This window comes from Aythya fuligula, chromosome 3 (assembly GCF_009819795.1).
Source record: "Aythya fuligula isolate bAytFul2 chromosome 3, bAytFul2.pri, whole genome shotgun sequence".
In the NCBI taxonomy this organism is placed as follows: domain Eukaryota; kingdom Metazoa; phylum Chordata; class Aves; order Anseriformes; family Anatidae; genus Aythya; species Aythya fuligula.
The window spans coordinates 39,657,943-39,679,816 of record NC_045561.1 but is presented as its reverse complement, the minus strand read 5'-3'; the positions used below and the strand labels follow the sequence as shown (position 1 = coordinate 39,679,816).

The 21,874-nt window shown below is 37.6% G+C and overlaps 1 protein-coding gene across 1 annotated transcript in view; it reads right to left on the bottom strand.

Annotated features, from left to right (window-relative positions):
- Positions 1–10,586: 10,586 nt before the first annotated feature.
- The window catches only part of HAAO (3-hydroxyanthranilate 3,4-dioxygenase), a 35,097-nt gene continuing 23,809 nt past the window's right edge, over positions 10,587–21,874 (bottom strand). The window contains exons 7-10 of the mRNA XM_032183832.1: positions 14,532–14,677; positions 13,354–13,422; positions 12,091–12,173; positions 10,587–10,665 (exon numbers count right to left, since the gene is read on the bottom strand). Of these exons, the coding sequence (XP_032039723.1) occupies positions 10,587–10,665; positions 12,091–12,173; positions 13,354–13,422; positions 14,532–14,677 (377 nt within the window). The remainder of the gene's footprint in view (positions 10,666–12,090; positions 12,174–13,353; positions 13,423–14,531; positions 14,678–21,874) is intronic.

Below are 21,874 nucleotides of genomic sequence, written 5' to 3'. Positions count from 1 at the left end.
GCTGAGCATGGGAGCCTTATATCATAGAGTATTTGCTTTATTTATCACTTAAATATAGGAGGATTTGCCTTCTGTGCAGCTTTTCTTCTCTTTCCTGGTCTCCAGCAATAGCACAAGCCTATGCAGACAGAGGGTTAGCTTTCTGCCACAGCAGAGGGAATCCTAAAGGAAAACTCCTCTGAACATCCAGTAATAGCAATATCTATCCAAGCCATGGGGGACCACACTGTGTGTTATCTACATACTTTATAGCTGAATGTAGTAGTGAATGCAGTAAAAAACCTACACACAGTATGTTCAGGAGTTCACTATTTTCATCATTGGTGAAGAAAAGCATTTAATGAACAAATAAAGACAAGGAGGATATGCCATGTTCCAGTACCCAGCTTGAGATGTAGTGCATTATCTGCAGGAGGCAGCAAGGATGAATATCCACACCCCAGTCAGCTTTGGCAATGGATTTGTTTCAGTGCCCAGTCCCTGCTTTGAGGACACTATCTGATGAGCAGGTATGGGAATGTTGTATTAGCAAATTCTGCCTTACTACTTCTCTAGTTCAGCTTCTCCTTTCCTTTCCTTTGTCCCATCTGAAGGGTGCTTATGGCAAAGGCTCTGCTGTCTATCAGTGCCATCCTGGGATGAGCCCCTTTAAACCTTGCTATCTTCTTCCCAAAAGAAGAAAATAGTTTTTCAGAATTGTTCAGCCTGTTCGTGTGCAGCCTGACTGTATGTGGCTTCCTCCAGCTTGATGTGGCTGCTCACAATAATTCCTTGATATCTGTTTCTCCACCACTGTTATGTCTCTCATGAATGAGTCCTTAAATGTCCTTTTGAAATGAATTATACAGTTTTGCCACTGTTTGACCATTCAGAGGGTAAGGAGATGAGATGGTGCATCACAGAGAACAGTTATTTCCAGGAATTTTTACTTATAGAGTAAGACACAGTCTCTGTGAGCATAGCTCTGAATTATAACCCTTATAAGAAAAAAAGGACATCTGTTCAGGCCATTAACATTAACTTCATGGAGAAAACTTCCAACAAGAGACTACAATGCTTTCTTGAATAAATTGATGTTATGGGGTTTCAGTGGATGTCTGAAATAGATGTGAGAATTAAAGAGAATATAAAAACTAGGTTTTCCATTAAGCTTTACTTTCATTGATATAAAATTTGGTCTTTTAAATGACTGCATAAAATTAAACTGTATTTTTCAAGCTAACTTTAATGATCTATATCAGCTGTACTGTGTTGGAGAAGGAAAGCTATAAGTATTACTTTAGCTGATGAGTAAAGGTATCATCTGTCAGCTCTGAGAGATTAATACATTCAGCTGGATTAAACAATCACTTGGAAGACTAGGGCAGGGAAGTGTTAGATGGGGCCAAGAGATTTTAGGGCTTGTTGCATATCAGCCCCATCCTATTACAAATTAACCTTGAATTAAGTCTGTGCTGAGTGGTTGTGATCTCCAAAGAGCATGCAGGCTGAGACTATCAGATTGTATTTACCTCCTGCCCCTAGCTCATGCCTGGTAAACTCTGAACTGCATCTGAAGGAGAGGGAAACAGGTATAAAGGATCTGGCTGCTTCCATTATGGGTTTTCTGGGGCAGGTGTTGGGTTGTTGGTCTTTGCTTCTTCCTTCTAGAGCAAAGCTTGTTAATTTAAACCCCCCTATTTTTACCGCTATATTATTCTAGAACTTCAATATGTTATAGCAGCTTCAATTCAAGACATTGGTGAATACTTATTGTCTAAATACTTTCATTAAGAACCAGAAAGAACTTGTCATCTTGATTTCAGTAGAATTGGAAATATTCTCAAAAATTCATTTTTGTGTCTCTTTGGGTTGACCTCATTATAGTCTTCTTCATGTAGACTTTCGTTAGGCCACCTGATGAAGTTTATAATTTTAAGAACTTATTAGTTCATCTGTATGTGTGTATGTAAACACATAATTTTTTATTGGGGGGGAAAAAAAAAAAGGGAATTTTTAGGCTTTTTTTTTTTTTTTTTTCTAGTTTAGTGGGTGATTCTGAAGTTGGTTTACTTGGCCCTGAACAAAAGATTACTGTTTGGGTGGTTTACATGGTATAATTGCTGTAGCTAATCATGTCCCTGGACTCTCAATTTCAAAAATGAACACTTATGTCAATGTAAGTAGTTGCCATGGAAATCCTCACAGCATGAACCTCCTCAGTGAAGACCTTATGGCAGATAACACAAACTATGTCTATGATTTCCCTAAACACATCAGACACCAAAGTGAAAGTTTTTTTGCATGCCTTTAAAACATGTGTGCAAAAACAAGTATTTGTCTGTTCTAGCATACTTTTCCTAACCTTACTTCTTCAAGTCAGATAAAATGAAGGTCACATTCTAACAGCATGCATTCATTTGGAGAAACAATACAAGGAATTGAAGAAATCTCTTTCAGTTGCTAGTGCCCTAAAATATTTTCAGGTAAAATTTTTCTATCCATTCATTCATCCATCCATCTAAAGACTTCTATATATTGAGCTTTTAAAAACACAAGCATGGGAAGCACTGTTGGCAATTGAATGCCTTCTTCCTTCCTTTTTTTTCTCACTGATCTACAGTGCTCTCTTCTGTGTAGATCTAGATGTTAACATTTCAGTCATCTAGAGGGTGCTTCTTTTCAACAGGACGCAGCTGCCAATTTCTGGTCTTATAGCATTTCTGGAAAGCGAAATTCAGCTGTAACAAGAGTTACAAAGCCTCCAAAAGAATTGTTCTATTATCTTGAATAAGGTGCACTATTAGAGTGAAATTATAACCTGCGGAAGACTAGAAGCAGTGGTGTGTACCTGTTGTTAAGCAGCCTTCGTGTGCTGATGCAGTTCCACCTTGTGTCATGCTGTGGCTGTAATACCTACCTGGAAAGAGAGCCCAGTTGTAGTGCCATGAGATGAGGGTAATTCCATTAGCTACATATTGATACAAAAACAACTGAGAATGGCATTTGTCCCAACACAGAGACATGAGGAAATGAATAAAATAGTTTCAATGCTAAATGTCATGAACTAGATACGGAAAATAACAATTTAATGACAGAATGCACAAGCTGCATAAGTTAATCTGTAAAACAGCTTTTTCAAATATATCCAACTGTTTCTGTGTGTCTTAAATTAAGCAAGAAGAATATTATTACCTTTTACAAAAAGTTTTTTTTGTTGTTGTTGTTCTGCAGGGAAAGGAACTTTAAGATGACCATTCACGTGATCATACAATGTGTATTTATCTCTGTCCTGCTCCCACTGGACTGATGTTGATGTCATGAAAATACCATTCATGACTAACATGGTGCCAGCTGTAGCGAAGGCCAATTCCAAGCAGAGGTGGAGATGTCAGTAATGGTGGGTTTAAGCACACAGACGAGCAAGAGTAGAGAAGTTCACTTTGACACTTAACAGCTGCCCCCATAGTAGATAAAAGGAGTGCTTCATTCCCCAGAGCTTTCAGTCTGTCTCTCCATTCACTATATTCTTTTAAAATTGAGTCTGTTTAATTTCCACTGCCAGACACTCTGGCACAGTTCCTCAGGCACTTAAATATCATTGCGGATTTGGGCTTCTGAGCCTACATCTTATTTCCCTCTGAGGGGGAGGAAACTTTGCAAGTAGAGTTAATTTTGATTTAGAGGAAATAAATGCCATGAAACCTTTCTATTAGATTAAAACTGATAATAAAAAAAAACCTCTGGCCCTCCATGAGGTATGTTTGTGAGCTGCAAAGGCCCAATTGGTTGGGTTGCTGTGGAAAGGCTTGTTTAGGTGAGCATCTCATGTGGTTGGCTTCTAGTGAAGACCAGGATAGTTCTTTCCTCCTGTACGATCTCCTTCTTTTTCTGTCCTCCAGCAGCATGTATGGAGTGCATCCAACCCACAGAGAGCACAGATGTAGCTACTCCATAAAAGCTTCTGAAACATCCCGTGTCTGACATAAATAAAAATGACCTTTAGTATCAATCTGTATCTGGCTGACAATAATTGGCTAGTCGTTTTATAAAATGACAAGCACACGCAGTATGCTTGGCACAAACTTCACCAGTATGGGCAAGATGAGATTTCACAATTCTTTACTGCACGAAGATACTCAGAAGGCATATATATGTGTTTGTATATATGTCTCTGTGTCTGTGTATGTGTGTACACATACACACATGTATATAGTCTATAAAGCTATGCAATACTATTTTGCACACAGAAAATCAACACATTATAGTGTAGCAGCCTGATTCTGTTAACATGCTGGCATAAATCAAGGCAGCTGCACCTTAATCGGCAAAGATGTAAGTAGAGGCAAATTGCTTTCAATAAAGAATTGGGTGTAGATTGCCTGGTTTATCTAGAAGATGGAAGAAATAGCTTTAGACAGTTTAATATTGTAATTTGTCTTGGAAATAGAAACCAGAGAGTTGGCTAATTTTTGTTTTAAACTCTAGGTCTGATGGGATAAGGCTGTCTGATTCTAATGCTAGCATATAATTTCCTGTCTTGATTTAAAAATACAGCTAATCTAGTAGATTTTTGGATTAAATAAAATCTTGCCACTGCAGTGTGTGTGATATTTCTGGAAATCACTATGATTTACTGAGTGAACTCTAGTAGCTGAAAATATTTTATGAATATTAAACATATGTTCTAGAGAGTTAAATATGTTTTCTCTGAAATGTCTATGGCAGTTCCATTTCCTGTGGTTTCATATTTATTAAATGTCATTGTTTCTTCTTGGAGCGTGTGATCTGTGCTCTCTAAACCAAAAGAACGTCTGGAAGGGACTCATTCAATTTTCTTGCTTTATGTCCTGTGTCTTTCCACTACATAAAAGAACTTTGAATCAATGCTTTCTGCATCATTCAGCATTTTTAATTATCTAAACTTTCAACATCAGTTACTCTCTTATGTCACGCTGCAGGTTCATGTTTTTTTTTTCTGTTGGGGTATTGTGAGGCCGCACCTCGAGTACTGTGTTCAGTTTTGGGCCCCTCGCTACAAGAAGGACATGGAGGTGCTTGAGCGGGTGCAGAGAAGGGCGACAAAGCTGGTGAGGGGCCTGGAGAACAAGTCCTACGAGGAGCGGCTGAGGGAGCTGGGCTTGTTCAGCCTGGAGAAGAGGAGGCTCAGGGGTGACCTTATCGCTCTCTATAGGTACCTCAAGGGAGGCTGTAGCGAGGTGGGGGTTGGCCTGTTCTCCCACGTGCCTGGTGACAGGACGAGGGGGAATGGGCTTAAGTTGAGCCAGGGGAGTTTTAGGTTAGATGTTAGGAAGAACTTCTTTACTGAAGGGGTTGTGAGGCATTGGAACAGGCTGCCCAGGGAAGTGGTGGAGTCACCATCCCTGGAAGTCTTCAAAAGACGTTTAGATGTAGAGCTTAGGGAAATGGTTTAATGGGGACTGTTAGCGTTAGGTCAGAGGTTGGACTCGATGACCTTGAGGTCTCTTCCAACCTAGAAAATTCTGTGTGATTCTGTGATTCTTGATTACAGCTATGCTGTAATCTAGCTAATGCTGGCCAGTTTATGACTCCTACAGGTCTCACCAGGTGTTAGCAAGTTCTCATTTTCTCTGCTTCCACTTACATGCCATGGATGAAGAGAGATAGTGGTCCTGAAATGAGCTTGCATGGGTTTTGCATAACATTCAGGTACGTGTGCTTGTCCTTTTTAATGTGTCTTTCAGACTTCATGGTGTCGTACAAAAGGCAGAGTTTTCAAGTTTTTACTTAGTTTCATTCAGTATTTTCCATTCTTCTTCTTCTGAAGAGAATAACAGGATATTATGCAGTACAGGGCCTGATGCATTTGATGTTTGTCTGTCATTCACTAATAAAGCACATAGGGTATGAACCATGTGGGTTGTTAGTCACCAGTATCAAGAAGCCATCGGTAACTGTTAACATTTTTCTCAGATTGATGTAAACAAAGCTGATCTATTTGTGGTCTGACAATCTGCTGATTATTTTTCCCAAGTCAAAATGTGTTGTTTACCTTCATTTTGTAATGTATGCCAAGATTCTAACAGGCAGCTCAGATCACAAATGTTTTCAGGCAAATAATTGTTACTGAAACAATGGTTTTGTAATGATATGTGCTTTCTGTCAGTGCTAGCTTTTATTTTATAGAGTAATGTTTTCTGTAACTCCATTTGGGGAGTAGGAATTATCCTCTAGTTCACTAGCAATACTGGGGTATGAGCAAGCCTGTGTGGCTCAATTTATGTCACCACAGTAGCACAGAGCTTTTTTTTTTTACAGTGCAGGCATGGAGATGCCCCTAACAGTGTGGACTGTGATGTGGATGTTCCTGCAAGACAGCAAAGATGAGTGTTTGCCTTCCCACCTCTGCACAGAGATGGGAGCTGTCTCTGGGGCGGCTTGTGACATTGCCCTTTTCCTGAGACTTTTGGGTAAAATGAGGTTATAGATCTCTGGCTGTGATTTGCAAGAAGAGAATGAGCTTGGCTCAGGTCTTGAAAAAAGTAGAAACCAAGCCCTGTGGATTTTCAGTGGAGGTGGCTGCACCCTCAGAGCAAAGTATGGCAGGGTGGCATTTAAATGTTTGTAGAACCCAAATAATTTTGCCCTGACTTCAGCCTAATTTATCTCCCAAACTAGGGGCATAAGATTTTATTTAGCTATGTAATGGTCATGTATGTGCACCTGTTGAGTAGCTCTTCAAAAATATAAAGTGGTGAGCACTTTAAAATCTTTGAGCACGTGGTTCTGATGTAACTTAATTGAATTACCTGGGCAAAGATCTGGGTATATTTAACCTAAAGTAACATCAATTTGGAAGGAGTTGTATGCAATTCACAGATCTCCAAACAGGAGAGCTGTCTGCAGAAGTGAATCTAATGCATGCATTTGGGGTTGATTTACCTAACAGCAGGGTTTATTTCTGCTAAGGTGCTTAACAGGAACTGTTGGGTATACATGTATGTTGATTTGATGTATGTTTTCCCCCTAGCTTTCAAGCATTAATAAAAATTTCAGTAATGGTAAAAGGGAGAGTTCTTATGCACTTCCACAGTTTCTGGACAATCACTGATATCACTGGCTGTATCCACCATAAGATCGTTTTGTGTCAGATAGTGCTGGCACTTGTGGGTTGAGATATTTACTCTGAGCTGCAGACTGTATATTAACTTTGTCTTCTTCATTATTACTTTAAAATCAACTGTTCTAATTGGGGTCCAACCAGCTGTTATTCTGCATAGTTCGATGCTGAAGAATAGGTCTACAACCATGTGTGTCTTCAATCAGAAACAGACCAGGAGGTGATGACCTTTATTAGACTTACCTGTTCATTAAAGTGCACTCTGAATCATTTACTGAAAATAAAATAAAAATAAAAAGAATCCCCAACTCACTGAAATCTGCATCGTAAACACTGTTTTTGTAGGAATTTGTAAAACAAACAACAACGAAAAGCTTTTTTTCTTCCTTTACTTATATGCGACGATGGTGGGTGTGTTGTTTTATGTGCATCTGTTCTATAATATAAATGTGGTTCGAGATCTGAAATCAGAGTACCATGAATGCTTTTAACACCAGAATGAAAGTATTATCTTCATAAAATTAGAGAAGATCGGTTTACAAGCATGAATAAATGTTGTGTGGCTTTGAGGAAAAAGTTTACTACAACACACATGATCAGTTAACTGATCTATCTAGTCTGGTTTTCTGCCTCTGGTAGTTTGTTACTTCAATGGAACAAGCAGGATCTAAAAATAAAGCAAGCGTGGAGGAAGGAGAGTTCATCACTTGACTTGTGCAAGCTGTCAATTTATTCATTGCAACATGAAATGTAGTTGGCATCTGATCATTATTGTGCCTTAACTGTTCTGCTAATTTTAAAAACAATGGGACAGTCTTGAGCTCTGCTGTTGATTTCTGTGATATGTTACAGCATGATATGTGAGGGTCACTGTTTACCTGTGTTTTACATAAAGTTGTGTTGGATTTTACTGGTGTTGATACATAATGTGACCATGCTAATCAACGTTTTTTGTTATTGTCCAACAGTTCAACACTTAATAAGGAAGAATATATGGAGACAGTATCAAAACTTTTTTCAATTATTTTTAAAATTCAGCTTAGCTCAAAATAAGAATAAAAGTACACTGTGAGGTCAGACCTATCTAGTTTAGTTGGCAATTGGAGGCACTAATTACTGTATTTTTGATCTACGTTGCTAATTTATAACTGACTCTAAGGTGAGGTCTCTTGCCCAATTTGAAATGCTGGCATAATGTTTATATCACTCATATGCATTTAAATGCTGTAATAATAGAAAATACAATATATCTGTAGCTAAAAGAATGTGTTTCATCTTTGGTTTTACAAAATTTACCAGTTTTCTCACTCGGTTTGAACATTTTAAAGGCACTGAACAGTCACAGTCTCTCTGCCCCACAACTGGTAGTATTGGGCCATTTGCCCTTTCCCATTTTAAGTGAGGGGGGGAACTCCTGATGACTTCCAGTCTAGGTGAAACAGAGGCTTGGGTAACTATGGATGCTTGTAGGTAGCTTCAGACTCCTTTGTGTGTGCTTCTAAGCTTTCAGGTCAGCTCTGGCTTGTGATTCTAGGCAGTTTTGAGTGTGTTGAAGGAAGTAGTGCAGGTATGTCTTCTCTCATCTGTGTAGGTTTTATTGTAATATTGTTTAGAATGAATATTTGTATAAAGGCATTACTTTTGAGTCTTGGAGAAACCACGGGCAATAGATGGACTGTCAAGGTAAACATGCACTAATAAGGTCAACATAAGCCTACCAAAATGCAATAACAGAGAAGTTTATTAAATGTGAGGTGACACAGTATCTGTATGATTCAGATTGAAAATGGGTGCCTAAATCAAGCAGCAGGTGCAACTTATTTAGAAAGAGAAGAATATGTTTGAGTGGAGCCTTAATTCTAAACCCTGAAGTCTTTAAAGGTGAAAAGTTATCTGTAATCTAGAGGTGCTTAAATGTGCATTCTGAAATTTCCATGGCTCACAGTGTCTCTGAATTTGTGAAGAGCTGCTGCAGATCGTCCTACATGCTACTGTATTTTATCAAATTACCGTTGTGTGAAATACAAACATTTATGTGATATGAAGTAAACCCAGAACTAGCACTGCAGTAGTTACCTCCAAACTGGTAAACTGAAAATACAACACTCTGATACCCTAGATTCTTCTGCTGTAGATGTTCACTTGGGGAGCAGGCAATCCTGCAGGCAGACAGGCCTATCAATACCAAAGGTAATCAGATAAATTACTCCCTCATTCAAGGGACACTTGTCTGTTGTAGGTAACATCCATAATAGCCTTAAGGACAGGGCTCAGGTTCTCAAATTAGATCCTCTGTTATTAGGAGAACATAGCAAAATTCTGCTGTATGCTTTACTAGAAAAGCTAGTGAACCTAAATATATTATAAATTAAGGCCAACATATCTCAGTTTTTCTCACCAAAAATACTAACACTTGCATAAAACACATACAGCATTTCAGTTTACTGAGCTTTGTAGGTGATAGATATATTAAATAAATATTTTCTGAACTTTCATTAGTTATTACAAAAATCAAGAAATGGTAACTTCCTGCTTTTTCAAGCATGTAATTGACAAAGCTCAACATCAGAAAACAGATTAGTTAAATGTTTAATAATGTAAAGTGCAACATGTTTTTTAAAAACAAACAAAACCCACATGTTTTAGGCTATTTTAAATAAAGACTTCTACAGCTGGAAATCCAGGACTGAGATGCCATGATGATAGTGTGGTGCATAGGCAGCATCCCACATGGTATGTCTGGCATGTTACTATCAGCTGTGATTGGTAATGCAGTACCAAGATTTGATAACCTGCTAACAAGTTACGTGAAGCAAGTACAGTGATGATCTAAGTAATGTGTGATGTTACTGCTGCTACTGCTTCCCCTTTTACTAACACACCTTCCACTTTTCACAAGGAGAAAGTCCTTGTGATCTACTTGAGATCCTCAAGTAGTGGAGCAGAAGAAGTTTGTAATTTCCCTCCCCCTCCCTTTTTTTTTTTTTTTTTTTTTTTTTTAAAGGGCTTTTAATCCAAAGATCTCAGAACATCTGTAAAGTATTGCAAATAAAAATTCGTGTGCTGTGGGCTTGATAACTCACATACCCAATTTATCATTAATGGCAAAACTGAGGCAAAGAAATGAAGAATGTAAGTAAATAGGCAAAACAATATCTGTCCTATCTCCCTCTCTTTACCTCACAGAGGACACTTGCACTTGAAAAGCTTACAATTTATTCCAGATATTATCATTTATATTACTATGTAGCTAATCCTACTTCATGGATCTGTTTTCATTTGCTTTCATGTAATAAAGTCTTGTTTTTAACAAAATTACAGGTTGTAGATTTTGCTGAAACATTAACTACTTGGGGAAAAAAAAAGTTATAATGGGGCATAGCACTTGATTCCAGTGTAATTATTATGTTAGACTATTCAGATTTACAGGAGTTCTGACTATAAATTTATTAAGATGACATAAGTAGGTTAAAATTTTTCTTATCAATGTCAACTGATACAGAAACTAGGTATAAGGCTGCTTGTGTTTTGGATCCTGAGCAATGTAAAGAGCAACACATTCTTCTTCTCTTTTCCAGAAGTACCTGGAAAAATAGAAAGAGAGATGATTGAATACCCACATAGGGGAGGTGGGGAGGACAAACCAACTACCAAACCGAACAACTAAATACCTTGATGCTGCTGAAAAATAGAGGAATTGCAAACAGGTTCTCTTCTGACTACATTTGTTCTATTTCTATATTGGCATATCTTGCTATATTTTTCAGAACAGCTCTTTGTAATCATCCATATAAACCAAACATCATGACACAACGGGGAAGAACATCTCTCTTCTTATGGATGTAGCAAGGGGAAATTCTGATCTCAGTGACGTAAGGATTTAAACACAGATATTATTTTAACAATATAAGCATCTAAGAATTCAGGAGTATTTTTGCTTTGTGGTCATCACCTTTGTATTAGGTGTTTATGCCAGTTTCAGAGATGACCAGAGATCAGTATCAGTGTACAGCAGTGAAACGTACAATAATATGTGCCTGCTGTACAAGTCTGATAAATGCCTTAATCCAATATGATCTGTGCTGGCAGATCTCTACACATGCATCATGCCAGGATTTTGTAAACAGTCTCATTGATTGACCGCAGGACTGGGAATTAATTTAAGAGAAGTGATTTCATAGAAGCGGTGGATACAATGGTGGAGGGAGGAGGGGAGGAGGTACTTGTTGAAATCACAGGTGCAGAGAACGGTTCTGTGCAGCTGGGCAGTTTCAGGTCTTTCAGTAACAGCTTCTGGTGTTAGTTAGTGATTAGCAAACATCATCATTACTACTTATTACTTTGTTTGCTTTGTTTTTTTTTTGTTTGTTTGTTTGTTTTTTTTTCTCTGTAGGAAAGAAGGTCATTTGTAATCATCTGCCTATAGTTTGCTGCATTGTATTACCAGTGGGTGTATGTAATCCTTCACGATGGGTACTTTATTGACCTATGCCACTTTTCACAAGAGTTGGCAAATACTTCCCCTTTCCATTCCTTCTGGAAACTATTTTCACCAGTTTTTCTTTTTACAAATATTATGTGTACCATGATTGTGAAAAAGCCTTATGCATCCTACTCCAGGAAGAGAACTGTGCTCTTGGTCTGGCACCCAAATCTCACTGTATTGATGTTGATTAAGACTTATCTGAAGTTTAGAGGATTTGCTGTTGCCATTTAGTATCAGTATTCTTGCCATCTACCTTTATGCATGGTCTTTTGTGTGCTGACTTTTCTTGGTGTTTATCTTTTATTTTCCACAGCTTAATCGTACAAGGTGAGCTGGAACGAATGCCTGGCTTTGTTTCCTCCAAAAGACACTTCTGCCCGAAGGAGTAATATTGCAAATCCTGCAATCACAGAGGCTATGTTTCTGCACCAGCTGATGCCCAACTTGATATGGACCAAATAGACAGAATTTATATTGTTGGAGTCTGGGAAATCATGCTGTTGAATCGCTCATCTCTACTCACAAAGATTGGGCACGGACAAGTAGGCTGTCACCAGCAGTTAGAGTCAGGGTTTTACCATCCATAGTAACTGTAGATGCACCCTCCTGAAGGGAAAGAAGAGACGGACAGCTTTTAGTTTTCCGTGGCTTATCACCAGCAGAAAGAAAATGCTGCAGGTAAGTATGGAAATCTTTCCTACTGAAAGAGCACTTCAAACAAAACACTGTTTTACAAGGCCTAGCTAAATATTCAGCTGATCTTCCCCATCTGACGCTATTAGCATCAATAAAAACATGCTTCATGGTTTGTTGTTCCTCATCATAAAGCAGCAACCTATTGCCTGATGCCTTAAGGATGTGCTGCTACCAATCTAACCGAGCAGCCTGCAAGTTGGTACAACTATCTGGAAACTCACAGGGATAACCTGCTGGAGTACTTCAAGCTCCTCTTCTACTTTCCTGATTCCTAATACCTTTCTAAGTCTTGAAAAGAAGTTCACAAGTCAGCAGGGAGCTGACAGAAATCACTAATAGGCATCTGTCTACACTGGAACAGACTCATCATTATCTTGTCAAGCAGAGGAACCAGATTCCTGCCAGCAGCAAGGTCTTGATTGCACAGGCTGCAGTGAGCTGCAGTGTAAACAAGTGTCTTTCAAGAATATTATGTCTTTAATTAGTATTTGATAGTCCCTGTGAATTTCAACAGAACAGGAACTGATAGAAATACCTGCCTTACGAGCTAGTTTCCCTTGTGTAAAGGGAAACCAGCTTTTCTCTGCTGTTTTTCCCTTGGGCTGCAAGAGTTTCTTTGAAGCCAGGAGAAAGATGGGCATCTGGATCAACTACTGCTGTGATTTAGCATAAAAATGTTTCTGGATTTTTATTAGCTTTGTCTACCTAATTCCAGCTGGAGTTCAGTATGAGGACAAAAACTTCAAAGAAAGAACTAATAGGTGATGGTTTTTATCACCCAGAGGCATTCTGATGTATTTGCAAGGTACTCCCTAGCAGGAATCAAAATCCCCATCTAGAACTGATAGAGGATGGCAGTAGTTCTGTTCTCAACATACAAGATGAGGGAAAAGAGGGATTATTTTTATGGTGGCAGTTGTTTACAGTTTTTTTTTTTTTCATGATAGTTTAAAGCCAAACGACGATTCCTGTCAATGGCTTCTGTGAGAAGGAAGGTAATCATTAATTTTTGTTGTTGGTAGTAAGAGGCTTTACAACTGTGCAGTTTGCTCTGAAATGTGAATTCATGGATGTGTGAATTGTCACCTACCAGCTGCCATATCCAGATATCTGAATTACTTTTACTTTTTTCAGTTGTTCCTGGTCCATAAGCTATAACCTAGAAAAAAAATGAAAGAAAAGTAATGGATTCATCCCAGTGACTGAAGTGTACACATTCATCTTTCTACAGCATTTAAACATTCTATTTTTAAAGAAAAATGTTCATAGAGGATGACATTATTTTTACAGACATTAAAATTCACATTACGTTTGGTATTCTCATATTGATTCCTACTGATAAAAAGAGAACTGATCACACCTGCCACTCCTTATGCTCTTCTGCATCCTCACTTATCTACTCCTTCTGCCTCCTCCCACTCTCTGCTTTGCATCTATATCCTTCCTGCTTCTGTTCTTGGAACAGGCGCTTCCTCCTCATGAACTCGGGCCCCTGTCAAGAGTATGTTGAAGTCAAAAAGATACTTCCATTAACATTAAAAAGGCTGTAGACCAGACCTTATTTTTCTAATTATCTGCCCTTTTTGTGTTCTTCCTGACAGTCCCACGCTCTCTGTTACTCTGCTGTCAAACGTATTGGATTCTTCAGAATATGACTCCAAGTAACCCAGGGAGAAAATATGTTTTGTAAACCATCGCACATGCAGCACAGACATCACATGGTAACAGCTTCATTTACACTCAAGCTGGACTGTGTTTGACAAGGCTGAGAAGTGCAGTGCTCTAGCATGGCCCAGGCTCTCTGGGGCTGTCCAGGTCTTTGTTTCCATTTTATGTGGATTAAGAAGGAAAAAAAAAGTGTATTTACACATTTGAATTAGATTTGGCACCAAGAGTGCTGTACAAACATATATGGAAGCTGAACGCACTTGTGAGCAGTGATAGCATCTTGCTGGTATTTCTGATGTGGGAAATAAGGGGGCGGGGGAGCTGTTTTAATCTTAAAGGAAGTGAGTGGAAATAAGGTTCAGGTTGATTCTGCAAATAGAAGTATCTGAGACAGGAGTCCCCTGCCCTAGGTGCGTTGGATCAGTGGCCAAAGGTGGGCATTTCCAAGGGGCAGGGCAGGCTACGACTGAATTACTTTTTTAAGGGTGCATGATTTTCTCAGCAGATAGGGTTGCAAGGCCTGGATTCGTTCACTCCGAATATGAGACACCTATTATATGTATCTTTAAAAATCTCTTTCATAGAAATTAAACCACCTACCTCTGTTTCGAAGTTATCTCCAAAGATACTCAAAGATTGCTTCTGTTTTATTTCTCTGCGATGATCTTTCAACCAGCCTTGGAAGGAAAATGGCTCCATAACACAAGTGGAATTCAGTGGGAAAGGCGTTTCTTTCAGGAGTTCATCTGTAAATGCAGCAGAGGACTATCAGTGGCATTTCCCTTGAGCTTTGCAAACTTTTTACAGTTGCTTACGGCTTGAAGAGTTCAATTCACAGGCATTACCTAGGTAAAAGTCAATGACCATATAGCACCGTTTGCTATTACAGTTATCACGATGTAGCACTTGAGGTTAAGACGCATCTTACTTGCATGTCTTGGTGAAGTTGCTTCCCTGAAGCTGTTGTCAGAATTGTGCATCCAGGCTTCTTAAAAACACATTCAAACAGTATGTGACAGACTAGATAGTCCTTCTGGACATGCTCTTTGCTCTCTTTCAGACCAGCCTGTGCCTTTGTAAAAACTGATGTATTGTTCCTGAGCCTTTTCTGAGCAACCCCTGGCACATCCCCACAGAATGAGAATGAGACCCCCTGAACCACCTTCCTCTCTTTTACATAGTCAGTATTGGCCTTTGTGCTTCTTCTCCCCTATGTGCTAAAAACACTGGCCACAATGAAGCAACCTGGTTATCACAACTTTAAATAGAATATAAAGGCTTTTCTTGTGGTGCTCCTGGATTTGTAGTTGGATTTAATTTCCAGTCATTCTCCTTCATAACTGATTTACTTTAAAATAGCTGGAGGACTGAATGCAGTTTCACTGTAGCTAGTAAAATTCAAGGCTTGTGCTCCGTGTTGCTGTGAGTTGGTAAATGACTAAAGTTAATTTTGTCTAGCAGTGAAGTTCAGAGACAGGGTAATCATCTTGGGGATCCTAGGTAGCTGGTTCTGAGAAGCCACGGGGGAATGCCTCTAGAACAATTTCATGTCAGTATGCCAACTAGATGCAGGAAAAACTCACCATATGTCTGTCTCCCAAAGGCAGACATAAACTCACATAATAAACTCACATTATTATATTATATTATATTATATTATATTATATTATATTATATTATATTATATTATATTATATTATATTATTATATTATTATATATAATTATAAATATATAAATATATTATATATAATATTATATATTATATTATTATATTATTATATATTATTATAATATATTATATTATATTATTATAAACTCACTAATAAACTCACAGCCAAATTCTAGTTACAACCCAAGGAAGAGTAGGTTTTATCAAGTATTAGGGTACTCCTTAGGCAGAATTCCTCTGGTTCTTTTCTAAAGCCACATTTCATAGCTCTGCAGTGTTCTGAAAGCATTACTGCAGTTTTTCATAGAAGGCCATTTCAAATGCAGGTTTTGAACAGTGTGAGAAGGTGGTCAGTGCATCCAGGGCATGGCAGTATCCTGCATAAGCTGCTGCTATTTGATGGATCATAGTATGTACCAAATATCCACATTTATCTTCAGAAAATCTGGATGAGATGAACTCTTGTTGTGGAAACAGGTTTTGTCATTAGAATAAATTCTCTTTAAGAGTAAATTCTATTCTAAATATAATTTATTTTTTCTTTCTTTCTTTAAAAAAGAAAGAAAGAAAGAAAGAAACTTTACATTAGATTTATTCTAATCTGGGCCTGGAAACATTAACAGAAGCTAGTCTAAACACCGTTTTATTGTTTTATGACACTACAAAGCAGCATTAGGGTCATTGCTTGGTGATTTTTTTTCACACTGCAATATTTCTGATTTTATTTCTCAGTTTCACAGGTTCTTTGAACTTGCTTTGGAGGTATTTATAAACACTTGTAGACTTTGTCCTTAAATTATAGATACATCCAACTATAGCCATTGCAATTTTTATTTTTTTTTTGGTTAGGGAGAGATACAAAATAAATATCTAAAATGTCATGATGATTCATAATCACACAGAAGAAAAAAATCAGGATATTTTATCAAAAGTTACTCAGAGCAATTAGGATTCCAATAGCTTTTAAAATATTTCAGTAATAGTAGCAATCTTCACTTTCTAAAGTAATATGAAGATAGCAGAGATTTTTCTGTTATCAGACTAAAACAAGTCACTTGAAATTAGAAAAGCCTTTTGTAATACAAGAAAGACATTGGTAGTAAAAAAATATATATATATTATTATATACATTGGTAGTAAATTGGTAGTGTATATATACATTGGTAGTAAAAAAAAATAATAGTATTTTGTAATACATATACATGTTTGTGTATATATGTATGTATAGACGTTTTTCATCTCTTACTCTATCACATGCTATATTTACCTATATCTACATCTCTCCCTACATATATATCTCTATCTCCCTACATCTCTCTCTCTCTGTGTATATATATATATATATATGTGTAGGGAGAGATGTATACACACACACCAAGATGCCGTGACAATCCTGCTCAGCTCATGGGGTTACACCTTGTTCAAGAATTCCAGCATCAGGCCAACATCAGTTCTGGCTTCACATGCTGGAGAGTAGAAAGCAACAAACCGAGTCTCTAGGACAGGCGCTGTGAAGTTTTCTGCAAGTAGAACTATAAATGCTTCCAATGATTTATAAGGAATTTGGGGTAAAAAAAAATAAATAAAGCTGATTTTGTTCTGAGCAAGAAGCAACACAAATCTAACAACGAAAATTAATTATCAATTTCTTAGTTGGTATCTTAACTTCTGTCACTTATTCATAGTAAGCATGATTTTGCTAGTTTTCCTCTTTCTAGTGATCAACTCTTGATCTACAGGATGTCACAGGGATTACACAGGGCTATAGGAAAGCAATCTACTCATACTTAGGGTCAAGGCAGAGTGTAAACACAACCTGCATTTTTTTTTTTTTTAAGAGTCCACACATTGGAAGTAGAGCTTCATTTCAAGTGAAGCCCTGAAGAACTTTCAGTCAGTCTGCTGACATTTTCTTGTCAGTGGGCCCTAGTTTGTGATGGTGTTTGAGCTTATTCCTCAAAAATTCAGATGTGTTAACAATACTTGGCCAGTAGTAGGACAATGACTTCTGAAAACAGAATCTGGATGAAGTCAATGTTTGGTGTAAGCCATTATGATGATTCTCTTGCCTGTTATTGCAGAAAAAATAGGAGAGCACTGTGATGATGAAGTATATGACATGACGCATCTGACATTGTTAATGGCCTGCTTGACTGAGTCCTCATGTAAAGTCCTCATCTGCAGATTATCCCTTGAAGCTGAAAGCTGCATGTGCCCTGATTCCTGTGAACTTGAGCTAATAAAATGCAATGAGGAGGATCCAGTACTTTGCAATCTCACATATACCGGGATTGAAGCCTGGTGCTTCCAAAGGAACTGAGTGTTTCTTATCAGCCCAATGACTTATATTTAGTTACTGTTGTATATATTTCTGCTTAGCCTGTATATTGGCTTTCAGTAGCAGGAGACATGAGTTGGTGTGTTTCTGGATTGATTACTTCATATTAACACTGTGAAACAAGGAGACCTTAGTGATAATAAGGGTATTTTTATATAAAAATAAAATATGCTAGAAATAAAAAAATGCTAGAATTGACATCTTCTTACATTTTACTAAGCTAGTCAGCTGAAAGCCTTGTGTATTTATCTCCAAGTGATGTATCGCTAAGTGGAATATCAAATCTAATATGTTCCTACATGTTGTACTGTTCAGGAGATCCATTTAAATAGTTCAATAGTTAAGTCCATTTTTGGAGTTCATTACTATTAAATATTCATACCCCAGCAATGCGTTCTTTGTGGTTTTTATAGCTCTTTCCAGCTTTAAATTAGAATGTGATGATATCATGTTAAGCTGAAAAATACATCATGTTTACGGAATGAATTTATAAATATTTAAAAACAGAAAATTACGGTTTTCATTGGATGTTGATTTCAGTTAAACAATAGAGACTCTATTGAGACCAAGAATATGAAGTTGTGGGGAGAAAAAGAAAAGGACAGAGAGCATGCAAGAAAACTGCCAGTGCTCGTACGGCTTGTTCCAGTCTCCGCTTTCTAACATGTATGGTCCCAGGGTTTGTGAGCACAACCTTGACAGAGACTGTCTAAGGGAGAGCTGGGGACTTGCTGGGATTACTGTTTTTCTGATAGTAATAAAGAGGATTGCCACTGGCTACTGGGTAGATGTGTGTGCATTTGCTTACCCCAGGCTTGCATACTACTTGGGGCTACTTGGGAGCTTTCCCCTACTCTAGTGATATACCTAAACTTTCTTGTCAAGCATCATCTCATTCTCCCAGAGTGTTTCTTAAACTCTACTAACCCCAAGCCCTTATCATAGCTCTCTTGTGAACCTTGTTTTTTAAGATTTGTTGCAAAGGAAAAAAAGCAATAAAGTCTATAAAATAAAATACATTGAAATAGTGTCAACTATGAAACTGATTACGTTGGCTTTATGAAAAACTGTATTTTTTCAGTGACATGCCATTCTTCACTTCTAGGCAGCACAGTCTAGATGGAAAAATCATTGACTCTTTAAATTACCTGGTATGTTCTTACTAATTGAGAAAGGCCCTCCATCCTGAGTGACGGTGCTGCCTTAGAAACAACCCATCTCTGCACACTGTGGGCCCATCTCTGAGCAAGGACACAAGAAATTCCCTTACAAACAGTGTCTCCTTCTGTAAAAGAGGTAGGCATCCTTATCCAAAGAGGAACACTTAGATCCTCTTTGTTTTGTTCTTATCCTTTAAAAAGCATAAAAATGGCCCATGATAGGGATAAGGAGTTATTTTAGAACTGTGTATTAATTTATTTTTATCTACTTTATACGCATCCCTTCCATCTCTTAAATAATACTATATTAAAATGAATAGTTCTGACATGACAGTTTTGCAGATTTTAATCTTAAATTGCCATTGGTGGCAATAATTTATACACTGGGATGTTATTCCCAACATGCCTACCTAATTCCTTTGAAAAGTCAGCTTCATTCTCAGCGCTAACAGACAAGTTGATGAGACTAGTAGGAGTTTAATAGCTCTGCAAGTCAAATCAGTTAGAACCTGTGGACTGAGGGGCATAATTTTAGGCACCTGTGTTTAAAAGCAAACAAACAAACCAACCAACCAACCAACCAACCAAACAACAACAACAACAAAACCACATGGTTAACTCATTCCATATAAAAATCCAGAATGAAAGCACTCATGATGACTGATTACATAGGAGGTTAGTTAGTTCATTTTGGTGTTGCTGAGTGTAGATGCAAAAAAATTTAGCTGAAAATTCAGCACTCACATGGTGTAATCATACCTTTCCCTGTGTAACTGTATTTGTTTTTGTAGTGTACCCTGAGAGTTGGCACGACTGCTAATATATGACTCGTCCATGTAATTATTTCTGGGCACATTTTTCCTTGTGTCATTAAATCTATGTTAGAAACTAAACATTTTTTTTTTTCTAATTGAAACAGGAGTTTGATGTGTAAAGCTTTGAAAAATATTTTTGTAATAAAGAAATATTGTATCTTCAAAAGGAGACATCACCAGCCAGGAGGAAGGGAGTAAATTAGAACAATAAAAATGTAGGATTTAGGCCATATTTCTGTTTAAAGGCTTGTCATGATCTAGCTGGGTCATTGTAATTAAGAATGCTAAACTGTATTGAGATATACTGGCTAGAGTTCCAAGTACAATCCTAAAATCGGGAATCTTACCTTTTGTTTCTGAATCAGCCTTTTATATGACTGTGGGCATTTTATTAATTGTCTTTGTGTGTAACTTCTCCCTCCATAGAAGAGGAAGGCCTGTGAGACTTCAATACATTTGTGAGATAAGGCTTTTTACAGCACATGTGAGTTATTATTACTAAATATCCTTAGAAACACTAGTGAAAATGTCAGGCTGACACTATAAGTGAGTATTCTGATTCAGATGTTACCATCTGGGGGACACTTAAGAACATGCAGATAAAAAGAAGCTACCTTATTAGAGAAGATGTACCTGCTGTGAAACTGCTCTGAGGTTTAAAAATATTATTTATATATTTACTAGAGTCTGAACAGAAAGGAAAACAATTTTATATGGTGTTTCTTTCAATTTCCATGGTGGGTTTATTATATACATTATGTACTTAAAGGTCAGCAGTGGCTTGCTTCCCACGGTGAAGCATTGGGATAGATCTCAGAGAAAACAATTTATGTTCTGCCTTCCTTTGAGGAGGCTCAGCTGAGACTATTGTAGGAGATGCACTCTTCTTCTCAGAGATTTTGTTGTTGTTGTTGTTGTTTGATGACTACTGTCATTAGTGGTTCTGGGTCCCTAATGAACTGCTTGGAGTGCTCCTGGCTCCAGGGAACATGCAGCCAGCAGGCCTGGCCTTTGGATGATATCAGGTTTGGGATTGAAGAGTTTAGCAGAAGTTGTGATATGACAAATTATAGCAGCGAGTGTATTCGAGACATTGTAAAGGTATTTTATTAAGAGTTAATAACTTAGGTTAGTTGTGGCCTATCTGGTTTGTCTGAACTTTTCATCTACAGTATTAGCTATATACTCACTGGGTGTATATATATCTGTGTGGTATAACGAGTTGTTAAATATGAAGGAAAAGGAAATGGATGAAGCCAGTGAGAGGCTGCATGGTTATATAGGACTGTAGGAGTATATTAGATGATTCTAGTCCCTTCTTCGACTTAGGTAGCTGTTGCTGTTCAGGTGGGCTTCAGGAGAGAGATAAACGTGACTTGGGAATTTCTTACAGTTTCTTGTGCAATTTTGGTGGGTCTAGGCAGTTCAAAATTATTGACTATTTTTGTCAGCTTGAATACCATTCCGTCCTGGAGATCTGCTGCTGGCTGTTTGCAAAATACATTCCCAAGAGAAACACTTCTTAATGTCTAAACGCTCATATGCTTGTTCTTTTAATACAAGTATTTGAAGCAGAAAGAAGTCACATGTTGTAGAAGACAAGTAGTAATCTAGATATGTTAGAAGTACTTAAAAGATAAGCGGAAAGAGAATCAGATATTCAGTTTTCTAAGCTAAGTTTTCTAGCAAATGAAACTTATTTCCAAAATGTTTGTTCTTATTGAAAAACAAACAAACAAACAAACAAAAAAAAAAACATGTCTTTAGAATTATTTCAGTGTACCTTCAACAGAAAAATAAATATTTATATAGTTATATTAAATTCAAAACAATGACCATACATTTGCCATTTTGTAAATGAAGACAGAATTTCCTCCTTTCCCTCTTCTTCCATTACATTTCACGTAAAAAGCTTGGATTATTTCAGTGAGTACTAGCAAGGTAAACTTTTAAACTTCTG